The sequence below is a fragment of the Lynx rufus genome, unplaced genomic scaffold (genome assembly GCF_022079265.1).
Source record: "Lynx rufus isolate CCGP_SWC_20201006 ecotype Redwood Valley unplaced genomic scaffold, mLynRuf1.p SCAF_24, whole genome shotgun sequence".
Taxonomy (NCBI): domain Eukaryota; kingdom Metazoa; phylum Chordata; class Mammalia; order Carnivora; family Felidae; genus Lynx; species Lynx rufus.
This window is the reverse complement of record NW_025814839.1, coordinates 206165-224113: the sequence shown is the minus strand read 5'-3', so window position 1 is coordinate 224113 and position 17949 is coordinate 206165. Positions and strand designations below refer to the sequence as shown.

At 62.0% G+C, this 17949-nt stretch overlaps 1 protein-coding gene across 1 annotated transcript in view; it reads right to left on the bottom strand.

Moving 5' to 3' along the window:
* The window catches only part of NCOR2 (nuclear receptor corepressor 2), a 182405-nt gene that overhangs the window by 100261 nt on the left and 64195 nt on the right, over positions 1 to 17949 (bottom strand). The window contains 2 exon segments of the mRNA XM_047088379.1: positions 9114 to 9166; positions 16354 to 16410. Of these exon segments, the coding sequence (XP_046944335.1) occupies positions 9114 to 9166; positions 16354 to 16410 (110 nt within the window).

The following is a 17949-nucleotide window of genomic DNA, read 5'->3' as shown; positions in this document are numbered from 1 at the left end:
CACAGAGAAACATCCACGGGCTCAGACTGGGAACGCGGGCAGGAGAGACCAGGACCCCAAGACCTGTGGCCACACAGAGACAGCCGTCCCCCGGGCTGGCTCCTGGGACAGTGGAGGTCACCCGAGCAGGGTGGCACAGGCTGGCGGCCACCGGAGAGGCAGGACCCCTCAGGAAGCCCCCTTCCTTCAGCCGCTCCCCACGGCCCCCCTACACAAGCGAGTGCTGCCGCGGACAGCCGGTGGGCCTGGGGCTCAGGCGGGCCTGGGGGCGACCCTGGACGTGCTCACCCCGATCTGGGTGTGGCAGCGGCCTCCCCGGGGAGGGCTGCTCCTTCCTCCTCGTGTTCCCAGGAGCGACCCAACCCCTCGCAAAGGTTGCAAACAGTGCCCCCGCCGGCCTCCGGGAGATTCCCGAGCCACCCAGCACCCCAACCTCAGGAGAAGGAGCAAGGTGGTGGGAGTCCCCAGGCCCTGACGGACGGGCACAGCTCCCCAAACACACACCTCACGGGGGCCGAAGGGCCCGGAACCAATCGGACACAGGGACCCCAGGGAGGGTCACTCTTTGCCTCCAGGCCCCCGCCGCCCCAGAGGCCCCACCGCCAGGCCCAGCTGTCCTCAGGATCTGCCACCATGCCTCTGTCCCAGGCCGAACAATGTCCCCCGTCCCCACGGCTCGACGCGGATCTCCAGCAGGAAGTCGGCATCCTCACTACCGGGGCTCAAGTCCAGGGCCCCTAACGCGCCTGCACGTTCCCTCTTAACAAGGACGGGGAGGCCACAGCGAGCACGTGGGAAGCACCCCCTGTCCGGAACCCCCACGGCCCCAGCAGTACTCAGAGCCCCCAGGGACCCTCGTGGAAGTGGCATGGGTCCCTGGCTCCCAGGGTCACTCGCGCCTCACATCAGCCGGGGCCTCCCCGCCCTGAGGCCTCGCCGCTGACCTCAGCCTCCCCTGCCCTGTGCCCGTCAGGGTGGGCACTGGGGGGCCTCAGTCACACAGGCTGAGACCACAGCACTTCGTTCCGTGACGAGGAACGTAAGTGATCTCAGCCTCAACTTCCTCATCTGAAAAAGGGGCACAGTAAGATCACGTTCTCATCTCCTCGGTCACTCAGCAAGTGTTTACTGAGCACCTACTGCATGTAGGTACTGTTCCGGGCACTGGGGACACAGCCTTGAGCAAGGCAGAGTCCCCAGACATCACAGAGGGGACGCTGAGAGGCGTCACACAGACAGTAAGCAAGATAATCCTGATGCAGAAACCGAAACGGGGGGGTGGGGGGGGGTAGTGACTAGGTGGCAGGGGAGGGGACAGCCGTTTCAGATTCAGTGGTGCAGAAAAGTCTCTCGGGGACGGCCCCAAGCCGAGATCTACAGCAGCAGAAGGACCCTGCGGTGGAAAGAACCAGAGGGCAGGGCGCTCCAGGCAGAGGGCGCTGCAAAGGCCCTGAGGTGGAAACAAATTCAGGGAACTTGAAGAACAGACGGAAGAAAGCGCGCGTGGCTGGAGAGCCCTGGGGAGGGAGGGAGGGGAAGGGAGGAGAGGAGCGGAGCCGACAAGGCCGAGAAGCAGGGAGAACCCGGAACAGTGAGCCGTGTAGCACGGAGGTCTCTGCTCCTAACACGATTCTCTAACAACAACAAAAAAGCCGTTTCTCTCTGGAGGGATGGCGGATTCCAGTGCTGGCACGGGAATACACAAGAGCCCAGAACATCTCGAAGCAAAGAAGTGCTAAAACGAAGAGGAAAAAATTAAAGTTAAAAGATCAGAAGGACCCAAGACTCCACCTGAGCTCCCGACCGCCAAAGCTGGGGGAACCTGAGCCGCTAGATTATAACCCAAAGAGCAAAATAAATATCCGCGAGCCCGCGCCGATATAAATAAATGACTGAACAAATAAATAAGCGAGGAAGAAGGAACAAGCGTTCCTTCACGGAATTCCGATTGATAACCGCAGAAAGAATGCGGGCAGCGGGAGACCATCACGAGAACGTCCCAGCCCCAACTGCCGCAGGCAAGGTCCACGCGTGAATGTCACGGTGACGGGCAAAACCTTGAGAAAAACGGGACAGGTGCGTAGCCTCCAAGTATCTTCCCCCGAATATTTACTGGTCGTTTGGCATTTTAACTCGCGTCCCTCCGTGCTTTGATGTCCCCTGTGGGAGGTGAGCTCCCCTCCCCCCGACGGTAGCCTGGCTCCAGGACGCGTCCTAAGGCGCCGAGCACAGGCGGACGAGACAGCCGCACACGGAGGTGCCCGCGGCCGTGACCTGCCGTGGCGGGAAGGGCGGCTGGTCACCTCCGTGGGACTCTTCCCCCAAATCCACGCCGGCCCCTCCGTGAGCAAGCGCCAGGCACACCCGAGTCGAGGGACACTCGACAAAATTGCCGACCACAACCCTTCAGAGGTGTCAGGGTCAGGAAAGCCAAGGGGAGACGAGAAACCGTCACCTGGGGACCACGGAGACGCAAGGACAAGGCGCAGAAGGGGAACCGCGATCAGATCCCGGACCAGAAAACGGACATTGGTGGAAACGCTGGAAAAGCCCAAGGAAAGCGGGTCGGCTCCGAGCACGGTCCCACCGTTGCTTTCCGCATTTCGCACCCTCACTTCTGTAAGATTTCACACTAGGGGATGCTGGCTGGTGGGGAGCCAGGAAGTTCTCTGTACTGTCTCTGCCAGCGATTTTAGAGTAAATACGGAAAAAAACAAAACCGGGTCATGATCTGTGTTGAAATGCCACGGTGAGGCCAAACACAACCTACTTTAGGGCTTGCGGGAGGCTCGGTGCATGTCACAAACTGACTCGTGTCCCCACTCCCCAGCCAGCGATGCCGGGGTCCCAACCCCCCGTCCCTCAGAATAGGACCCTATGTGGAAACCGGCTCCTCAAGGGGTCATGAAGTTAGCGCGAGGCCATCAGGGTGGCCCTAATCCCACACGGCTGGCGTCCTTATAGAAAGGGGAAATGTGGACGTGGGAGACCGACAGACAGAGGCAGGGTGACGGGTGACACGAGAGGACAGAGAGAGGAGACAGGGAAGGGTCCACGAGGAAAGCACGTCCGGGAGGGCCGCCGACACCAGATGCTGGCAGAGGCACAGAGCGCTCCTCCCCCGAAGAGCTCAGGGCCCTGTCGCCCCTGGGTGGCTGGCCCCCAGAACTGGGGGAGAAGAAGCCACCGCGGCCTCCAGCCGCCCAGCCGCGGGCAACCTGCAGCCAAGGCCAGTCTGTGAGTGGTGGGGCTGAGCCTGCACCGGACAGGACTCGGTGAGTAGAAGCCTCCGTGGGGGCAGAGGTGACGCGTGCAGCCGCCCCTGTTCGCTGCGGCTAGCGTAGGGCAGGCAGGGGTTCTCCCGGCCGATCCGAGGTTCCTTCCAAAGCAAGCACCGTGCCTGGCGCCCGGAGGCACCCGGGGACTGCCAAAGAGGACAAATGTTGAGGCGGCAGGTTGCGAACGGGCACGGTCCACCAAGTGGAGCCAGCCCGGGGGAGCGCTGTGTTTGGACAGCAGGGCTTTCTAAAACATCTGAGTTCGCTGCCAGTATTGAAAACCAGAAGCCGTTGCATAAAAAGCCGAACTTAAAGCGTCTCTTAAAAGACCAGGCGGTCTGGCACACCCCCTTGTGGCTGCAGCCCGGGGACCGAGGCCTGACGGCCCCTTCGAAAGGCGGATGGGCTCTCCCATTCGCCAGCGCCCCCCCCCCCCACACTTCCTACTGCCTCCTGCCAGCCCTGTCCCCTCTACCTTTCCTTCCGGGCCCCCCAGGCACAGCTCTGGTCACAATCCCCCACCTGGCTGAGGGTGTCTGCTCGCTCACCACCCTCCTGGCAAACGTGTCTGGAGTGTTTATTTTGTCCCAAGAAGTGTTTTGGTATCGGAGATGCAAATCGCTTATTGCAGACTGACCTTCACTGCTGGGAATGTTTTCTGGCAAAAAAATAGGGAACACGACTGACGAGCAAGGCGATGAGTTTGCTGGGGGGGGGGGGGGGGGGGGCGGAGTTTGCATTCATGGGGTGCAAAGGATATCTATCATCTCTGGGGAAAGTCCGAGTTTATAAAAAGGCACACAACCTGTAAGGAAACATCGGCCCCGTCGTCCGTCACTGCACCGGGCAGGAGAGACAAAAACTGGGAGGAAACGATAACAGTAGAGACACTCTGGAGGTTCAAGGAGTGTCCGGCCAGGCCCTGGGTGGGACTGGCCCTGGGCCCACAGGATTCTAAGACAAGAAAGCGTGGGGCAATCAGGGGAGGCTTCCTGGAGGAGGAGAGGTTCGAGCCGAGCCTTGGGAGAAGCAGAACACCAGGGGAGCAGAGGGAAATGAGAGCACTGACTTCCAGGGGAACGAAGGTGATGGTGAATTGGGAGGGGACGAGGAGGGGCGTTCAGGCACAGCCAGACCCCCAACTGCAGGGGAAGAGTAAGAAGGAAAAAGTCTGCCTGAGCAGGGCCCTGAATGCCTCGAGAAGAGCCTGTCCAGTGGGGTGACGGAGGGTCTGAAACCTGCTTACTGACAAGCAAAGTGACATGACGTGACGTGCTCAAGGTCACCAGGCTATCGAGGGGCAGAGCTCAGACTGGAGACCCAGGAGAGGTATCGGTGAGGGTGTGCACATCCGTTTGGCCTAGAAGTTTGGCTGTGTGACCCTGGCGAAGTTACTTAACCTCTCTGGACTTCCAGAGCAAGTCCACAAAAACCTGTAACAGTAACCTGCGTCCCGATGCCCTTTCCACCTGCACAGCCCCGGGGCTGATGGCTCCAATCAGCCAACCCTCGAGTGAGGCAGTAGGAGGGAAGACATCGGACCTGAAGACAAGAAAAGGGGGGAAGGGAGAGAACACCAGGAACCGGCAGGCCTCCAGGCCCCGGGGAGAGACGAGGAACAAGGCCGCCGGTGCCCGGGTTCTGAGCCAGGCAAGGGCAGGGCCGGGAAAGGCACGGCCACGACACAACACACGAGAGCAGTGACCGTCCCCGGGCATCAGTGCCCGCCCGTTCACAGAATCGCACTGGGGCTTCAGGAAGCCGGTGGGTTCCCCGGAGAGCCGTCCCGGCAGGTGCTGTGGAGGGGACACAGGCCCCTCCACGGAGTGCCCGTCAGGTCCGCTCTGGGGTCGCCCTGGCCCCTCCCCTGCTTCCCAGAGCCTGAGACCTGGGGCTGAGATCTCGCGGCAAGTGCCCCACGGAGCGTGGGCAGCCGCCCCCACACCGCCCGACGGTGCAGGTGGCGGAGGGAGAGCAGCGGAGGTGGGTGCAGGTGACTGGGACACGTCTGAGATTGCTGGTACAGCAGGAAGTCAAGCGTGAAATTAACTTTAACTGTGCAGCCCCAGCACGCAGGGAAATTAAAGTGACAGGGCAAGGTCCTTGGGGAGGGGCTAACCCCCCACCTGGCCCACTGACAGCAGCCGGAACGGGGGCGGGTGGGGGGGGGGGGTGTCTCTGCTTGTCCTTATCAAGCTGTCACCAGATCGCAGAACGGCAGGCCCAGAACACAGCGAGCACTCAGAGTATCTGTTGGATGAACGGGCGACAGCAGCAGACGAATGAAGCAGGAAGAGAAACAAAGACCACAGAACACTCCCCACGTGCCTGATGCTGAGCTCGGCACCTCCCGGGACAGCAACTCACCGGATCCTCGGCAACCCTCGCAGGTAGAAGCCACTCTCATCCCCACCTCGCAGATGGGGAAACTGAGGCACTTAGCGTCAGCGGCTGGCCACAAGGGCCAGATGCTCATCGGCCCCTCGCCACCGACCCCCATCTCAGGAAGCGGTTTCATGGTCCCCGCAGTGGCCCGGGCCCCCGATCTTTGCCGCCACGGGACCTCCCTGCCCCTGGCCCTCCACACGGCACCCCTGGCGGCCGCCGCAGCACCCAGACCCACCGCTGCCTGCCCGCGTGGCTACGGCCACCTCCACCAAGGTCCCCCCACCCCTGGTCCTTTCTCTCGGCAGCCACAAGAGTGAGCCTTGAAGGCAAAAACTCAGCACCTCACTTCCCAGCATAAACCTCATTGCTGGCCTCCCTTCACACACAAATAATACGACCCGAACTCATCAGCCCTGGGTGAGCTGGCTGGCACCTTCTCTCCTCACCCAGCCCTCGCAGCCATGCTGGCCTTGCCTGGGACCTCACCAGCTCAGTCCTGCCCCAGGGCCTTTGCACTACCTGTTCCACTTGCCAGGGAGGCCCACACGGCTCACTGCTGCTCAACCCCACAGTGTCCCCTCTGCTGTCAGGCCCAGATCCCCTGGCTAAAGCCACCGCCCCCCCCCCCCGTTTCTCTCCCATCCCCTTTTCCATCTTCGTCGCATTCTTTAAAGTAAGTGACTGCACTAATTCACCAACAATCGTACTGAAATTAAAAATACAGCTCATTTTGATCTTCGTGGAAAACTAGGAACGACGTCAAAATTCTAAGGACGAATCGGTTCGAATAATTTGCTTACGGGTATGTTTTTCTAACACAAAATTCACCACTTACATAAGAAATCTTAAATTTACTCATCTCTACGTTTTAAACTTAGATGTGTCCATCTGTGATTTGGATTTGGAACAAATCTGACTAGGCAGTCACCTACTTAGCCGGAATGTACCCCAATAGACCGGAGCCATTCTCTGATGAAGACGGGAAGGGGCCAGAAATAGTCCCATTTTTTTTTGTTTCCGTAAGTCTATAGCTTTATCCTTAAGCAGAGACATGGTGGCACCTTATCCGCTAATATTATTTGTACCTTTCTCCTTTCTTGTTTGGACTTTATGGTTATTTTCATAAATGGAAATCACATTCAGCTTAAAACGTTACTCATTTTTAGGGGCGCCTGAGTGGCTCAGTCGGTTGAGCGTCCGCCTTCGGCTCAGGTCATGATCTCACAGTCCGTGGGTTCGAGCCCCACTTCGGGCTCTGTGCTGACAGCTCAGAGCCTGGAGCCTGTTTCCGATTCTCTCTGCCCCTCCCCCACTCATGCTCTGTCTCTCTCTCTCTCTCTCTGTCTCAGAAATAAACATTAAAAAAAAATTACTCATTTTTAGTGAAGACCTTATGTAAGATTTCGGTACGATATTACTATAAAAATTGGTACGTCAAAAGGAAAAACACAGCTGGGTGAGCGACGTACAAAGAGCTTAAGACAGCTGTGTGAGCACAGTACTTTCTTTCTACAGTTTTTTAAAGTATCTATGAGAGGGCAAGCGGGGGAGAGGCAGAGGGACAGGGGGACAGGGGATCCGAAGCAGGCTCCAGGCTCCAGGCTCCACTCCGACAGCAGAGAGCCCGATGCGGGCCGCGAACTCAAGAACCGTGAGATCACGACCTGAGCTCAAGCCGGAAGCTCCGCCGGCTGAGCCACCCAGGGGCCCCCCCACGGTACTTTTTACTAGCGGAATATTTTCTCGCTTATTTAACTCACTTTCTCGCTACTAGACAAAGCCTGACGAAAAGCATGGCTCTTTGTTCTTCGCTCGCAGCTGAAGCCCCAGGTCCTAGAAGAGGGCCTGGCACCTAGTAGGTGTTTGATAAATGCGTGCTGAGTGAATAAAGGAACAAATACTCCCAGCAGCCCTGCTCAGAAGGAAACACCCCACTGCCGCACCCTAAACCAGCAAGGACGGCCCTAGAGGCCCCCCGTGCCCTCACTCACCCTCCCTCTAGCAGTGGACCCAGGGAGAAGCAGGTCCCGGGAAGCACAGAAGGGACTGGGGTGGCCCGAGTGGAAAATCAATGGTGTTGTGTCAAGAGGCACACACCCACAAGGCCACACGAAAGCACAGCCTCAGCAGACACGGCCCCGGCCAGCCCCAGGCCGAGAGGGACCCCCCGACAGCGCCGGTGAGGCCTCCTCGGCAGGTGCTCCTAAGCCCAAACGCGCCAAGGACCTCGCCGGCCACAAGAGATTTTCGAGGCTGCTCCGTCAGTTACTGGGGACTGTAAGGGGGTGGCCGTTTTAGTGACCAGAACTCGGACCAGTCACGCAAGTCCCGAAACTAAAAAGAAGGGACTCCCCTGTCAACTGGACCAACACCAGCGGATACTTAAAGACCACCGGGAGGTGTGCATGCCTCCAGGGACGGGAAGCTCACTACTGCCCCGGACACCCTGCGGTTCCACCCCAGGGGAGCTTGGGACAATCAGACCAGGCCGGCCTGCCCACTGGACAAGCTGAGTGCTGCCCTCGGAGGTCACGCAAAAACGTCTGCACCCACATGCAAAGAGCCTGCCGCCAAGCTGACATCGCCGAGTGTTCACAGCCACATGCTCTTCAAGGAGCCAGGTCTGCGGCCCCTTTCGCCTCTGGGGCTCCTGGATAACGACATGAGGTGATATCCCCTCCTCTGCCAAACGGACCATGCCCCCCCCCCAAAGAAGCCAACCGTCTTCTGCCACCATACTTCTCATGCTTCCCTCCCGGCTTGAAGACGGGAAGCCACCAGCCTCCAGCGTGGTCCCGTTGCCCCAGGATGCCAGGTCAGCCCCCACCCGCGACAGGTGGCACCTAACCGGGATTTCCTCACCCCTAGCATCCATCTGGGAAAAGGCCCCATCACCGAGAGCTACCACGTTGGCCAGCCCCCGAGCCTCCGGGTCTGGAGTAGCGCTCCCGGCTGCGGCACACCGGGCCGCGGCACCCGAGGGCCCCCGGAGCAGACCCCAGGACACTCCCAGACGTGCTTACGTCAGAGCCCAAACCACGGGCCCCGCTGGCCCCGGGCCACCTGCCATCATCTCCGGCTCGCTCTCCATCGGGAACAGCCCGTCCACACGCGATGGGGCCCCACAGCCCCCCGCCTCCGTCTCGCCAGGGCTGTGCCTGCAGGGTCCTCACCCGGCCTCCCCAGCTCAAGGTCTGTGTCCCTGCGCTTCGCGGGGCCACCCTGCCCCTCCTGACCCGGGCCTGCCCCGACCCCGACCTCGGCCCTAACCCGGCCCCAAACCCTTGCCAAACGGCCCTCTCCCGCGCCCTCCTCGAGCACCCGGCCCCGTGTGGGAGGGAGTCGTCGCGGGAACTGAGAGCCCACATCCCAGCCCGGAGCTCCGAGGCCAGACCTCCCGTCCCCCCCAGCCACCGGGTGTCCACAAGGCTGCCCGCGAGTACTCACATTTTGATGTTCTCATGATACTGCCTGGTGTCGGACGGCTGGTTGTACAGGGGCTGCGGAGGGAGAGACAGGGAGAGGGAGACGCTTCAGAGCCGGGCCGGGCGCCGCGTTCCTCCACCACGGCGCCCGGGCCCCGGCTCCGGGATGGGCAGGCACGAACCAGAGCACGGGGAGACCCGGGCCGCGGCCCCAGCCGGGAGCGGCCTGTGACCCTCGGGGCACGGCCACCGTGGCTGCTCTGCAGGGGCACCAGGCCGCGCCGGCCCGAGCATGTGCGGCGCTAGGGGCCCCACGGGCAGCTGCTCTTGTCCGGGGCCCCCAGACCGCCGCGAGGGACCGCCGCCCCCGCCGCCCGGCAGAGGACAAGGGCCCAACGCTGCCAGGAGCCTGGGAGGGCGAGGGGAGGACAGGCAGACGCGCGACCCCACATCCGCTGCACGCGCTCCAGAGGGCACCGGGACGACGCGTGTTGGGGAGCGAGCCGTGTGCGCCCTCCGGCCCCTTCCCTCCTGCGGGTGCCCGGGGACGTGCGGCTCCGCGTTCCACGAGGAGACGACGCGGGAGCGTCTGTGCGGTAGCGGGGATGCGTCAGAACCAGACCAAACGGGCCCCGCGGGAAAGCTGAAGGGGGAAAGGAGGGCTCGTGAACGGCAGGGACCTGCAGGGCGGTGAGGAGGGCCCTGGGCCCACACCCGGCAGCAAGTGCGTGCGGGGAGAGCCGCCGCAGAGGGTGCAGGGCCAGCTGCTGCGCGCCTCCCTCGTGGACGCCGGCGCCGTGCGCAGGGGCCAGGGGCACAGCCCAGGGACGCAGCCTGGATCTGCCGCTCGCCGGCCGCTCATCTCTGGTGAGTTACATAGGCCACCTGTGCCCCGCAAGTTCAGCCGCAGATGGGGTTAAACTCATGGCCGTCGTGAAGGTCAAACGGGCCCATGCGTGCAGAGCTCTCGGCCCCGCACCTGGCAGGCAGAAAGGCCCAAGAGGGAACCGTGTCGCCGTCATCACGTCAGGGTGCAACGACGGAGCGAGGGTGCCAGCGTTTCCTGCCTCCCGTATCCAGCCACACCCTTGCTCTGGCCAATGAAACGCTTGCAAACTTGATGAAAGCAGAGGCCGGAAAACGCACATCTGCGTTTCGCCTTGCCCTCCTGTTCGCCTGCCCCTGGTGAGAAACCACGCCTGGCCTGCCGGAGGCAGACAGACTACGGCCGCACCCTCCCGGCCGAGGCCCAGCTTGTCGCGGAGCAGGAGAAATGCTCAGCTGACTTCTGTGCTCACAGGAAACGGAAACGGTGGCTGTCTCAGGCCACTAAATCTGGACTCGGTTTGTTACATGGCAGGAGCTAACGGATACAAGTATCATCCCCACTTTACGGAGGAGAAAACCCAGTCCCTGCGAGGTCGAAATCTGTGCCCACAGCTGGTCAGAAATGAGCTGCAACGAGAATCCGGTCTCAGCTCTGACGCTGGAGGCAGGACCCTGCTCTCCGCCTCTGCCTGCACCCTCTCTGGGGGTCTTCCCGTGTGTGTGCGTGTGTGCGTCACCCTCTCCCTTGCCATCCGCCCCCATGCGCAGCGGGAGCCTCCCAGGGCAGCCACGGGTGACTGCGGGGAAGGAGCCCACAGCGTGAGGGCAGGCAGGCCAGCGGCAGCCCCAGGACAGGGCCCCAGGGGAGGGAAGAGGGTCTCCGCCCTAGAACTTCTCCCTGGGGAGGCAGCTGGACACGCCTCCCGATGGGCCCAGCCCATGGGGACCAACCACAGGCAGCACAGCACGGCCACGGGGCACGACCTGCCCGTCCCCAGTAACGGGCCTCCTGTCCTCCGTAGGCGGGGCCGGTCCTCCACGCTTCTGGACATCCCGGCCCTCGGACGGCACTGCAGGCAGCCGTGGCTGATGACAAGGTCACCTCCCCCCCTCCCCGTGTGCCTCGCACTCCCCCTGCGACAAGTCGGCACTGGGCTTGGCCAGTTCCAGGCTCCCAGCTCAGCTGCCCCACCCCCACCCCCGGCTGGTACAAGCCCTCTCTCCCCACCCCGGGTCAGGCTGCGCTAACAAGGCGCTCAGCCGGAGAGGGGGGCTGCGAGCCCCACTCTGGGTTTGAACCGGAGGGCAACTGCAGAGCCCCCAGTGAGGCTCACCGCAGAGTCCCAGCTGAGCGGGGTGAGGCGTCACCGCGGGAGGCGGACGGCCCTCGCGACAGCAAGGGGCCCTGCGAGGACTCCTGAGCCACGTTTCAAAGCATCAAACGTGCGCCTTTAGCCCCGGGGTGACTCTGCACCGGTCCTTTATGTTTCCACGTGCCCATAAAACACAGGCCGGTAGGGGTGGGCGTGGCCATCTGTTCAGGTTCCAAACAGATGCCTCGATGCCTCGACGTACAAAGCGGCACCTCCCTTGCTAGCCGTGCGCCCTCGGGCACATGGGGTCAACACGTTGGGCCCCGGTTTTCTCATCTGGAAAATGGGCACGGAGCAAACAGCAACTACTTCACAGGGCTTTCGAGGAACCCAGGAAATGTCAGACTTGGTGACTGATCTGTGTTGTTTTGGCTTGAGGACGGCAAACAGCCACGTCTCCACAGCCTAAAGAGACCAGGATGGGCTGAAGGACCACACACGGAGACCCCGGGAGCGAGCGACGGGCAGGGAGAGGGGGCTCTGCTTCTCCGTAACAAGATGGGCCGGAAGCGGGGAGATGGGCTTCGGAGAGGGCAGGAGGGGCACAGTCAGCCCGTGACCAGCCAAACCGCCTTCACCTGTGGCCGCCTGCCCGGCCAGGTAAGGACAGAGCAACCTGGCCCCAGAGGCGGCCCTCGGTAGCGGGTCTCCACGGAAGAGCTCGGAGAACACTGCGGGCTTGCTGCCTCCAGCCACGGGGGCTGTCCCCGAAGGAGTCACTCACTGAGCACTCTTCGAGGTAAACAGTCCTGGGAAGGAAGGGAAGTGTCTGGGCCGAGTCCTGGGAGGCTGTTCGTTACCATGGTGACAGGCTCCCTGGGGCCGCCACTCTGGAAGGCCCGAGTGGGATGGCGGGGGGGCGGGGGGGATGGGGGTCGGACAGGCCATGGCTCCTCCACGGCAGGTGCATGGCTGGGGGGGAGGGCAGGGCCCAAGTTGGGGGGCCTCCTGGCCACCTGCAGAGGGGCCTGTGCAAGGCCAGGCAAAGCCTCCCTGTGTCCCAGGAGACAAGTTCCAATATGGCGGCTCCAACCGCCTGTCAAGGGGACACAGCACCTAAGAGGGAAGCCCCCTCCCCCCAGCAGAGCGCGACGGTACCACTGGGAAGGCCCACCTTCCTGGTTGGAGGCCCTGGGCCCGTCTCTCCCCCGCCCCGTCCCTCCATCCCCTCTAAAAGTGGGGGCGCCGCCCAAACAATCCAGAGGGCAGAAAGACAGCGCAAGGCAGGGGACGTGCAAGGCTGTAAAGCAGAAATGACAAGGACAGCAGAGCTGGTCTCTGGGAGAAGGAAGGGGGTCCCCCCTCGGGCCTGACTTCAGCCAGCTGGCAGGGTGGCCGAGAGCAGCCAGCAACCCCAGGTGGACTGAGCTGCTAAGAAACGAAGTGTCAGCCCTGGCCCTCAACCCTCTGGTGACACCACATTCTTAAAATAGCACCTCTGAGCAGGAAGGAAACCAATGACTCAAAGCCGCGGGGAGAGGGGGCGGGGGCCACGGTGGCCCACACCCTCCCTCCAGCACCCCTCCGCCAGGCCGGGCCTGGACCCCCCAATCCCAGGGATGCCGGAGGGAGGGGGCGGTGCATACTCAGCCCGGCCTACGCGATCTTCTTCCTTTCCAGAGCAAACTTCTCCTAGGCCCAGGCCTCCCCCCTCCCACCCCAGCGAGGTCGGACAGCACCATCCCGGTCCCTGAGGCCCGGCAGCCTCTCCCTGGGCTAGGGGCTCCCTGGCCACAGATGAGAGAGCCCCTCCCCCGCCCCCCGGAAATGGATCCCACAGTGGTACAGCCCAGTGACCGCAGGCCGAGGGTCCGCAGCATCGGGCCCTCCAGGAAGGAGCCCGGGCACAGGGTACACACGCCTCTGAGCTGCCTCTCCTTGGAGCACACCTGCGGCCACTGGGGCCTTTTGGGGACCAGACAGAGCGCAGACCCGTGCAGATGCGGCTGGCCGCAGCCCCACAGGCTCAGCTCACCTCCCTGCCTCAGCTGTTGCTGCATGGCCCTGAACAAGGCACTGGTCTGAGCCTCATCTAGAGAATGGACAGGCCTAACACCAGCAGGCCCCCTGTCTGTGGGAGTCTCCTCCTCGGCCCCACCGAGAGCCACCGAGTCAAGAACCCACTGACTTCCAGAGGGCTCCAGGGACGACCACACGGCCCACCAGGCAGACACTCCAGACCGCGGCCTCCTGTGCCTCTAGTCTTGAGGAAGTCTCCGCTCTGAGACCCCCAAGCAGAGGACAACCCCCTCACCCACGGAGACCCGAGAAAGAATCACACGGACTGAGCCCAGCAGATGCCCTGCCCCACTCACAGGGAGACCGTCACGGGGAGACCGACCCTGCCTCCCTCACTGGCGCTCCTCGGGCATCCGGACACAGCAACCTTCATCTGCCCCTCCCCCCGCCCCCCCTCAGGAGGCCCCTGGGACTAAGCAGGTCAGGAAAGGGAAAGGGAGAGCCGCCAGGTCCGGAAACGGCTGGGCACCACCTCTGGTCCCTCCATCCTCATTGCCAAGAAGGGGAAACTGAGGCAAGAAGCAGCTTACCGGTGGGAACGGAAGACGGGGCACAATTCACAAAGCGGTCTCGCAATTCCTCAAGAGGCTAAACAGAATGAACATGGCCCACCAATTCCGGTCCCAGGTGTACACGAGAGGGCAAAGAAAACCTGTCCATACAAAAACTTGTGTCCTGGGGCTCCTGGGGGGCTCCATCGGTTGAGCCTCCGACTTTGACTCAGGTCACGAGCTCGCGGTCCGTGGGTTCGAGCCCCGCGTCAGGCTCTGTGCCGACGGCTCGGAGCCTGGAGCCCGCCTCGGATTCTGCGTCTCCCTCTCTCTCTCTGCCCCTCCCCTGTTCAGGCCCCAGCTCGCTTGGTCTCTCAAAATAAAAAAAAAATAAAAATAAAAATGAAACTTGTGCATTAATGTTCGCAGCCCCTGTGATAGCCAAAAGCAAACACAGCATAACGCCTGCCAGTGCATAAATGGCCCAACAGACGGGGTCTATCCGTACAATGGAATATCATTCAGCCGTCGACAGGAACGAGGCACAGACACCCCGCTACAACCCGGACCAACCTCGGGGGCATGATGGGGAGTGAAAGAAGCCAGTCACAAGAGGCCACACAGTGTGTGAGTCCATTGATACGAGCTCTCCAGCAGGCAAGCCCGTAGGGACGGAAAGTAAGTTAGCGGTGGGAGGCGGGGACAGGAGAGGAACAGAAAGATAAGGAGGTGATAGCTAAGGACACGAAGTTCTTTCTCGGACGGTGAAACGTTCTGAAATGGATGGCAGAGATGTCACACACACCCACGAATATCCTAGAAAGTACTGAACTGCACACTTTTGGGGGGGGGGGGGAATCTTAAGCAGTCTCCACGCTCAGGCCAGAGCCCAAAGCAGGGCTCCATCTGGAGACCCCGGGATCATGACCTGAGCTGAAATCAAGAGTTGGATGCATAACCGACTAAGCTGCCCGGGCGCCCCTGGATACGTTAAACTGATGAATCGTATAGCACGTGAACATCTCAGGAAGGCTATTTTTTAAAAAACGAGGGTCTTGGGGCACCTGGGTGGCTCAGTCGGTTGAGCGTCCGACTTCGGCTCAGGTCATGATTTCATAGTTTGTGGGTTCGAGCCCGGCATTGGGCTCTGTGCCGACAGCTCAAAGCCTGGAGCCTGCTTCTGATCCTGTGTCTCCCTCTCTCTCTGCCCCTCCCCTGCTCTCACATTGTCTCACTCTGTCTCTCAAAAATAAATAAATGTAAAAAAACAAAACAAAAAAAAAAAAAACAAAACGAGGGTCCTAGAGACACCCCAGAAATCACACCCAACAGGGAAAGCAAGCCCCCCGAATGGAAGGGGAGCCTGCCACCCATCCCAGAGGGGCCCTAGGCCCTGTCCCCCTCGCCTCGGGAGCGCCCTACTGCCTGCCTGGCCCTGCCCTCCGAGAAGACCTGAGGACCTGGGGCCACTCCCCGTTTCGCAGTGGCCTGAGCGCAAGGACTCCAGGCCAGAGAGCAGCGGCCACCGAAGAAAAAACACCCGGAGCAAAGAGTTCAACCCTCTACGTGTTCACGGCTGCCGAGTGCAGGGCAAGGGTGTGCTACGTGAGCCTCACGGGGCATCATTTCACTGAACCGCCGCCCCCCCCCCCCCGCCCCAAAGATCCTGGTGTTCCCATTTCACAGAAAAGAAAATCGAGTCCTCTCCCCAAGGCCACTCAGCAAACACACGGTGGAGCTGAGTTTAAAATTAGGCTCCAAATGCGTAAGACCGTATCAGGCGTGAGCGTCCGCGTGCACGGGGACCCTCACGGCCATCTCGTGTGCGTGCGTGTGTCCCTACACGCCGCCCCAGTGGGGCGCTGACTGGGCCTGGGCAGCTGGGCTCTGACCATTCCTCCTGGGCTGAGGTTTCCCACCAGCTGAGAGTGTCCACGTTCCCTCCATGGGTCTCTCTGGTGACACACGAAGGTGACAGAGGGCCTGAGAGAGGCGAGGCCTGGGGCCGGCTTCCCAGCCCTGCCACCCACATGGCATCTTCCCACCGGGCAGAGGCCACCGACACCCGTCACACGGGTACGAATACCAGCGAATGCTCAGCACTCACCGTCCACCAGGCACCCACGCTAAGCGCTTCGCGAAAGCTAATCCGGCCGATCTGCACTACAACCCCAGGGGACAGAGGTTACTATTCCCATCTCACAGATGGGGAAACCGAGCTTGGGTCCACACAGCGATGAGCTGGCAGAGATCATCTGGCCCAGAGCAAGGCTTCCCACGCTGAGCTAGCCCGACTGGGGGGCGGGGGGGCTCCAGTGGGTCCTGGCCGCGGGACAGCCAGCTCCCCGCCTCCCCACCCCCCCACCCGCCCCGCTATCGGCCAGTCCCCCTTATCACAAGCGTCTATTTCCTGCCTCCCCAGAGGACCGGGCCGCCTTGGCAACAGCCGACTTCCTCCTTCCCCTCCACGCCCACCTGCCTCCCTGCCCACCTCTCCGGCCACCCCTGCCCAGAGCTGCCCCCCCCCCGCCCCCACCCCTCCCCAGCTCACCAGCTCCACCTGAGGCCCCAGGCCTTCCAGAATCCGATGGGCGGCTTCAGCCTTCTTCTGCAGGGTGACGGGGAGGAGGAGAAATTAAAAAAAAAAGAAAAAAAAAAAAAAAACACAGAACAGATTATAAATAGAGGTCTCCGGAACAGCAGGCAGCTGCCCAGCCCAGCAGCCAATCCACGGCCCCGGGGTGGGGGGGGTGGGGGGGGAGGGGGCGCCAGGGTCCCCCCGCAAGCCCTCCCCACGCTGGAGACAAACAGAGGGGCCTCAATACCCCTGCGGCGTCCCTGGCAAGCCGGCCAAGTTTCGATTCCAACAAACGCACGGTGTTCTCCGTTGCCCGGCCCCCCCAAACCCTCGGGCCCAACCCCCGCCCCCCCACCCCCCGGCCGGGGCACAGCGCTGTGGGCACGGCTCCCCGCCAGCAGGCCACTCCGCCAGGCCCAAGATGCCTTCCTTCACTTGGAAGCTGGCTGGGTGTCTGCAATTACCTCAGAGCTAGTGCGCCAGCCAGGGAGTGGGGGGGCGGGGGGGACACAGAGGCTCTCAGAGATACCCTTTCTAGGATTCTTGTATTTCACAATCATGTGACTATTTCTGAGCTGCCCTGGGGCCTCCCCGCCTCCCTCCCCACTCACAACCCAGGACTTATTAGGAAAACAGGAACATGTGGCAGAAAGTGCTCAGTGGCTGTGAATGCAGCGGGCTGGACCTCCGGCCCAGCCATGAAGGCGGACATTGTGCCTCCGCCAGGCCCCGCGGGCCCCCGGCCCGGGACCACCAGGGCCTGCTCTCGGGAGGCCCAGAGGATGGCCCGGGGCCAGCTGGGGGAAGGGGTGCGCAGAGAACCGCGGACGGCGGCTTCGGCGGGGTTTTCGTCGGATCCGGGCCACTGCGTGCCACGCGCAGCGGGGTGCCCACAGCACGCACGTGGGAGACCTGAGTCCTCTCGCGGCCGGGAAGGGCCGGTGCTCCCGGCTCAGCCAAACTCAGGGAGACCATCCGGTATCCGGAGGGAGCCGGGCGGCCGAGCAAGTTACCTCTGAGGATCCCCCGATCCAGACCCACTAAAAGAGGGTGACCCCGAGCCCTGGGGAACGTGGCTGACGACAGAATTCGAGGCGCAGGCTCCCGGTGTCGCGGCAGGGAGGAGGGGGGCCGGGAGCCAGCCGGCCGGCTCCCCCTCTCCTGGCTCCCCGTGACAGACAGACAGTGGGTGTGTAGGTGGGCTCAAGCTGGCACCTAGAACGAGCTCCGCCTAGAGCCCTGGGCCCAGCCCACCCATGAACAAGCCATGCTCTCAGCCCCCTTTGTGCACAGCCAAAACCCCGAGACCAGCAGCCTCAGCGTGTGGCTGGGGGCCAAAATATCAGGGGGCGATCTATCACTGTAACGACGGCCACTTTATCAGGGACCTGCTATGGGCCAAGCATTGAGCACAAAGCAGGCGTTATCAATATTTAAGTCGCACCCAAACACAACGCGAGGCGCATAAATGACAAGTCCCCGTTTAACGTACTACGAAACTGAGGCACAGAAAGACCGTGTAAGGAAAAGGTCTTTCTTATCTCCGGACTCCGAGAGGAAAGAAAGACA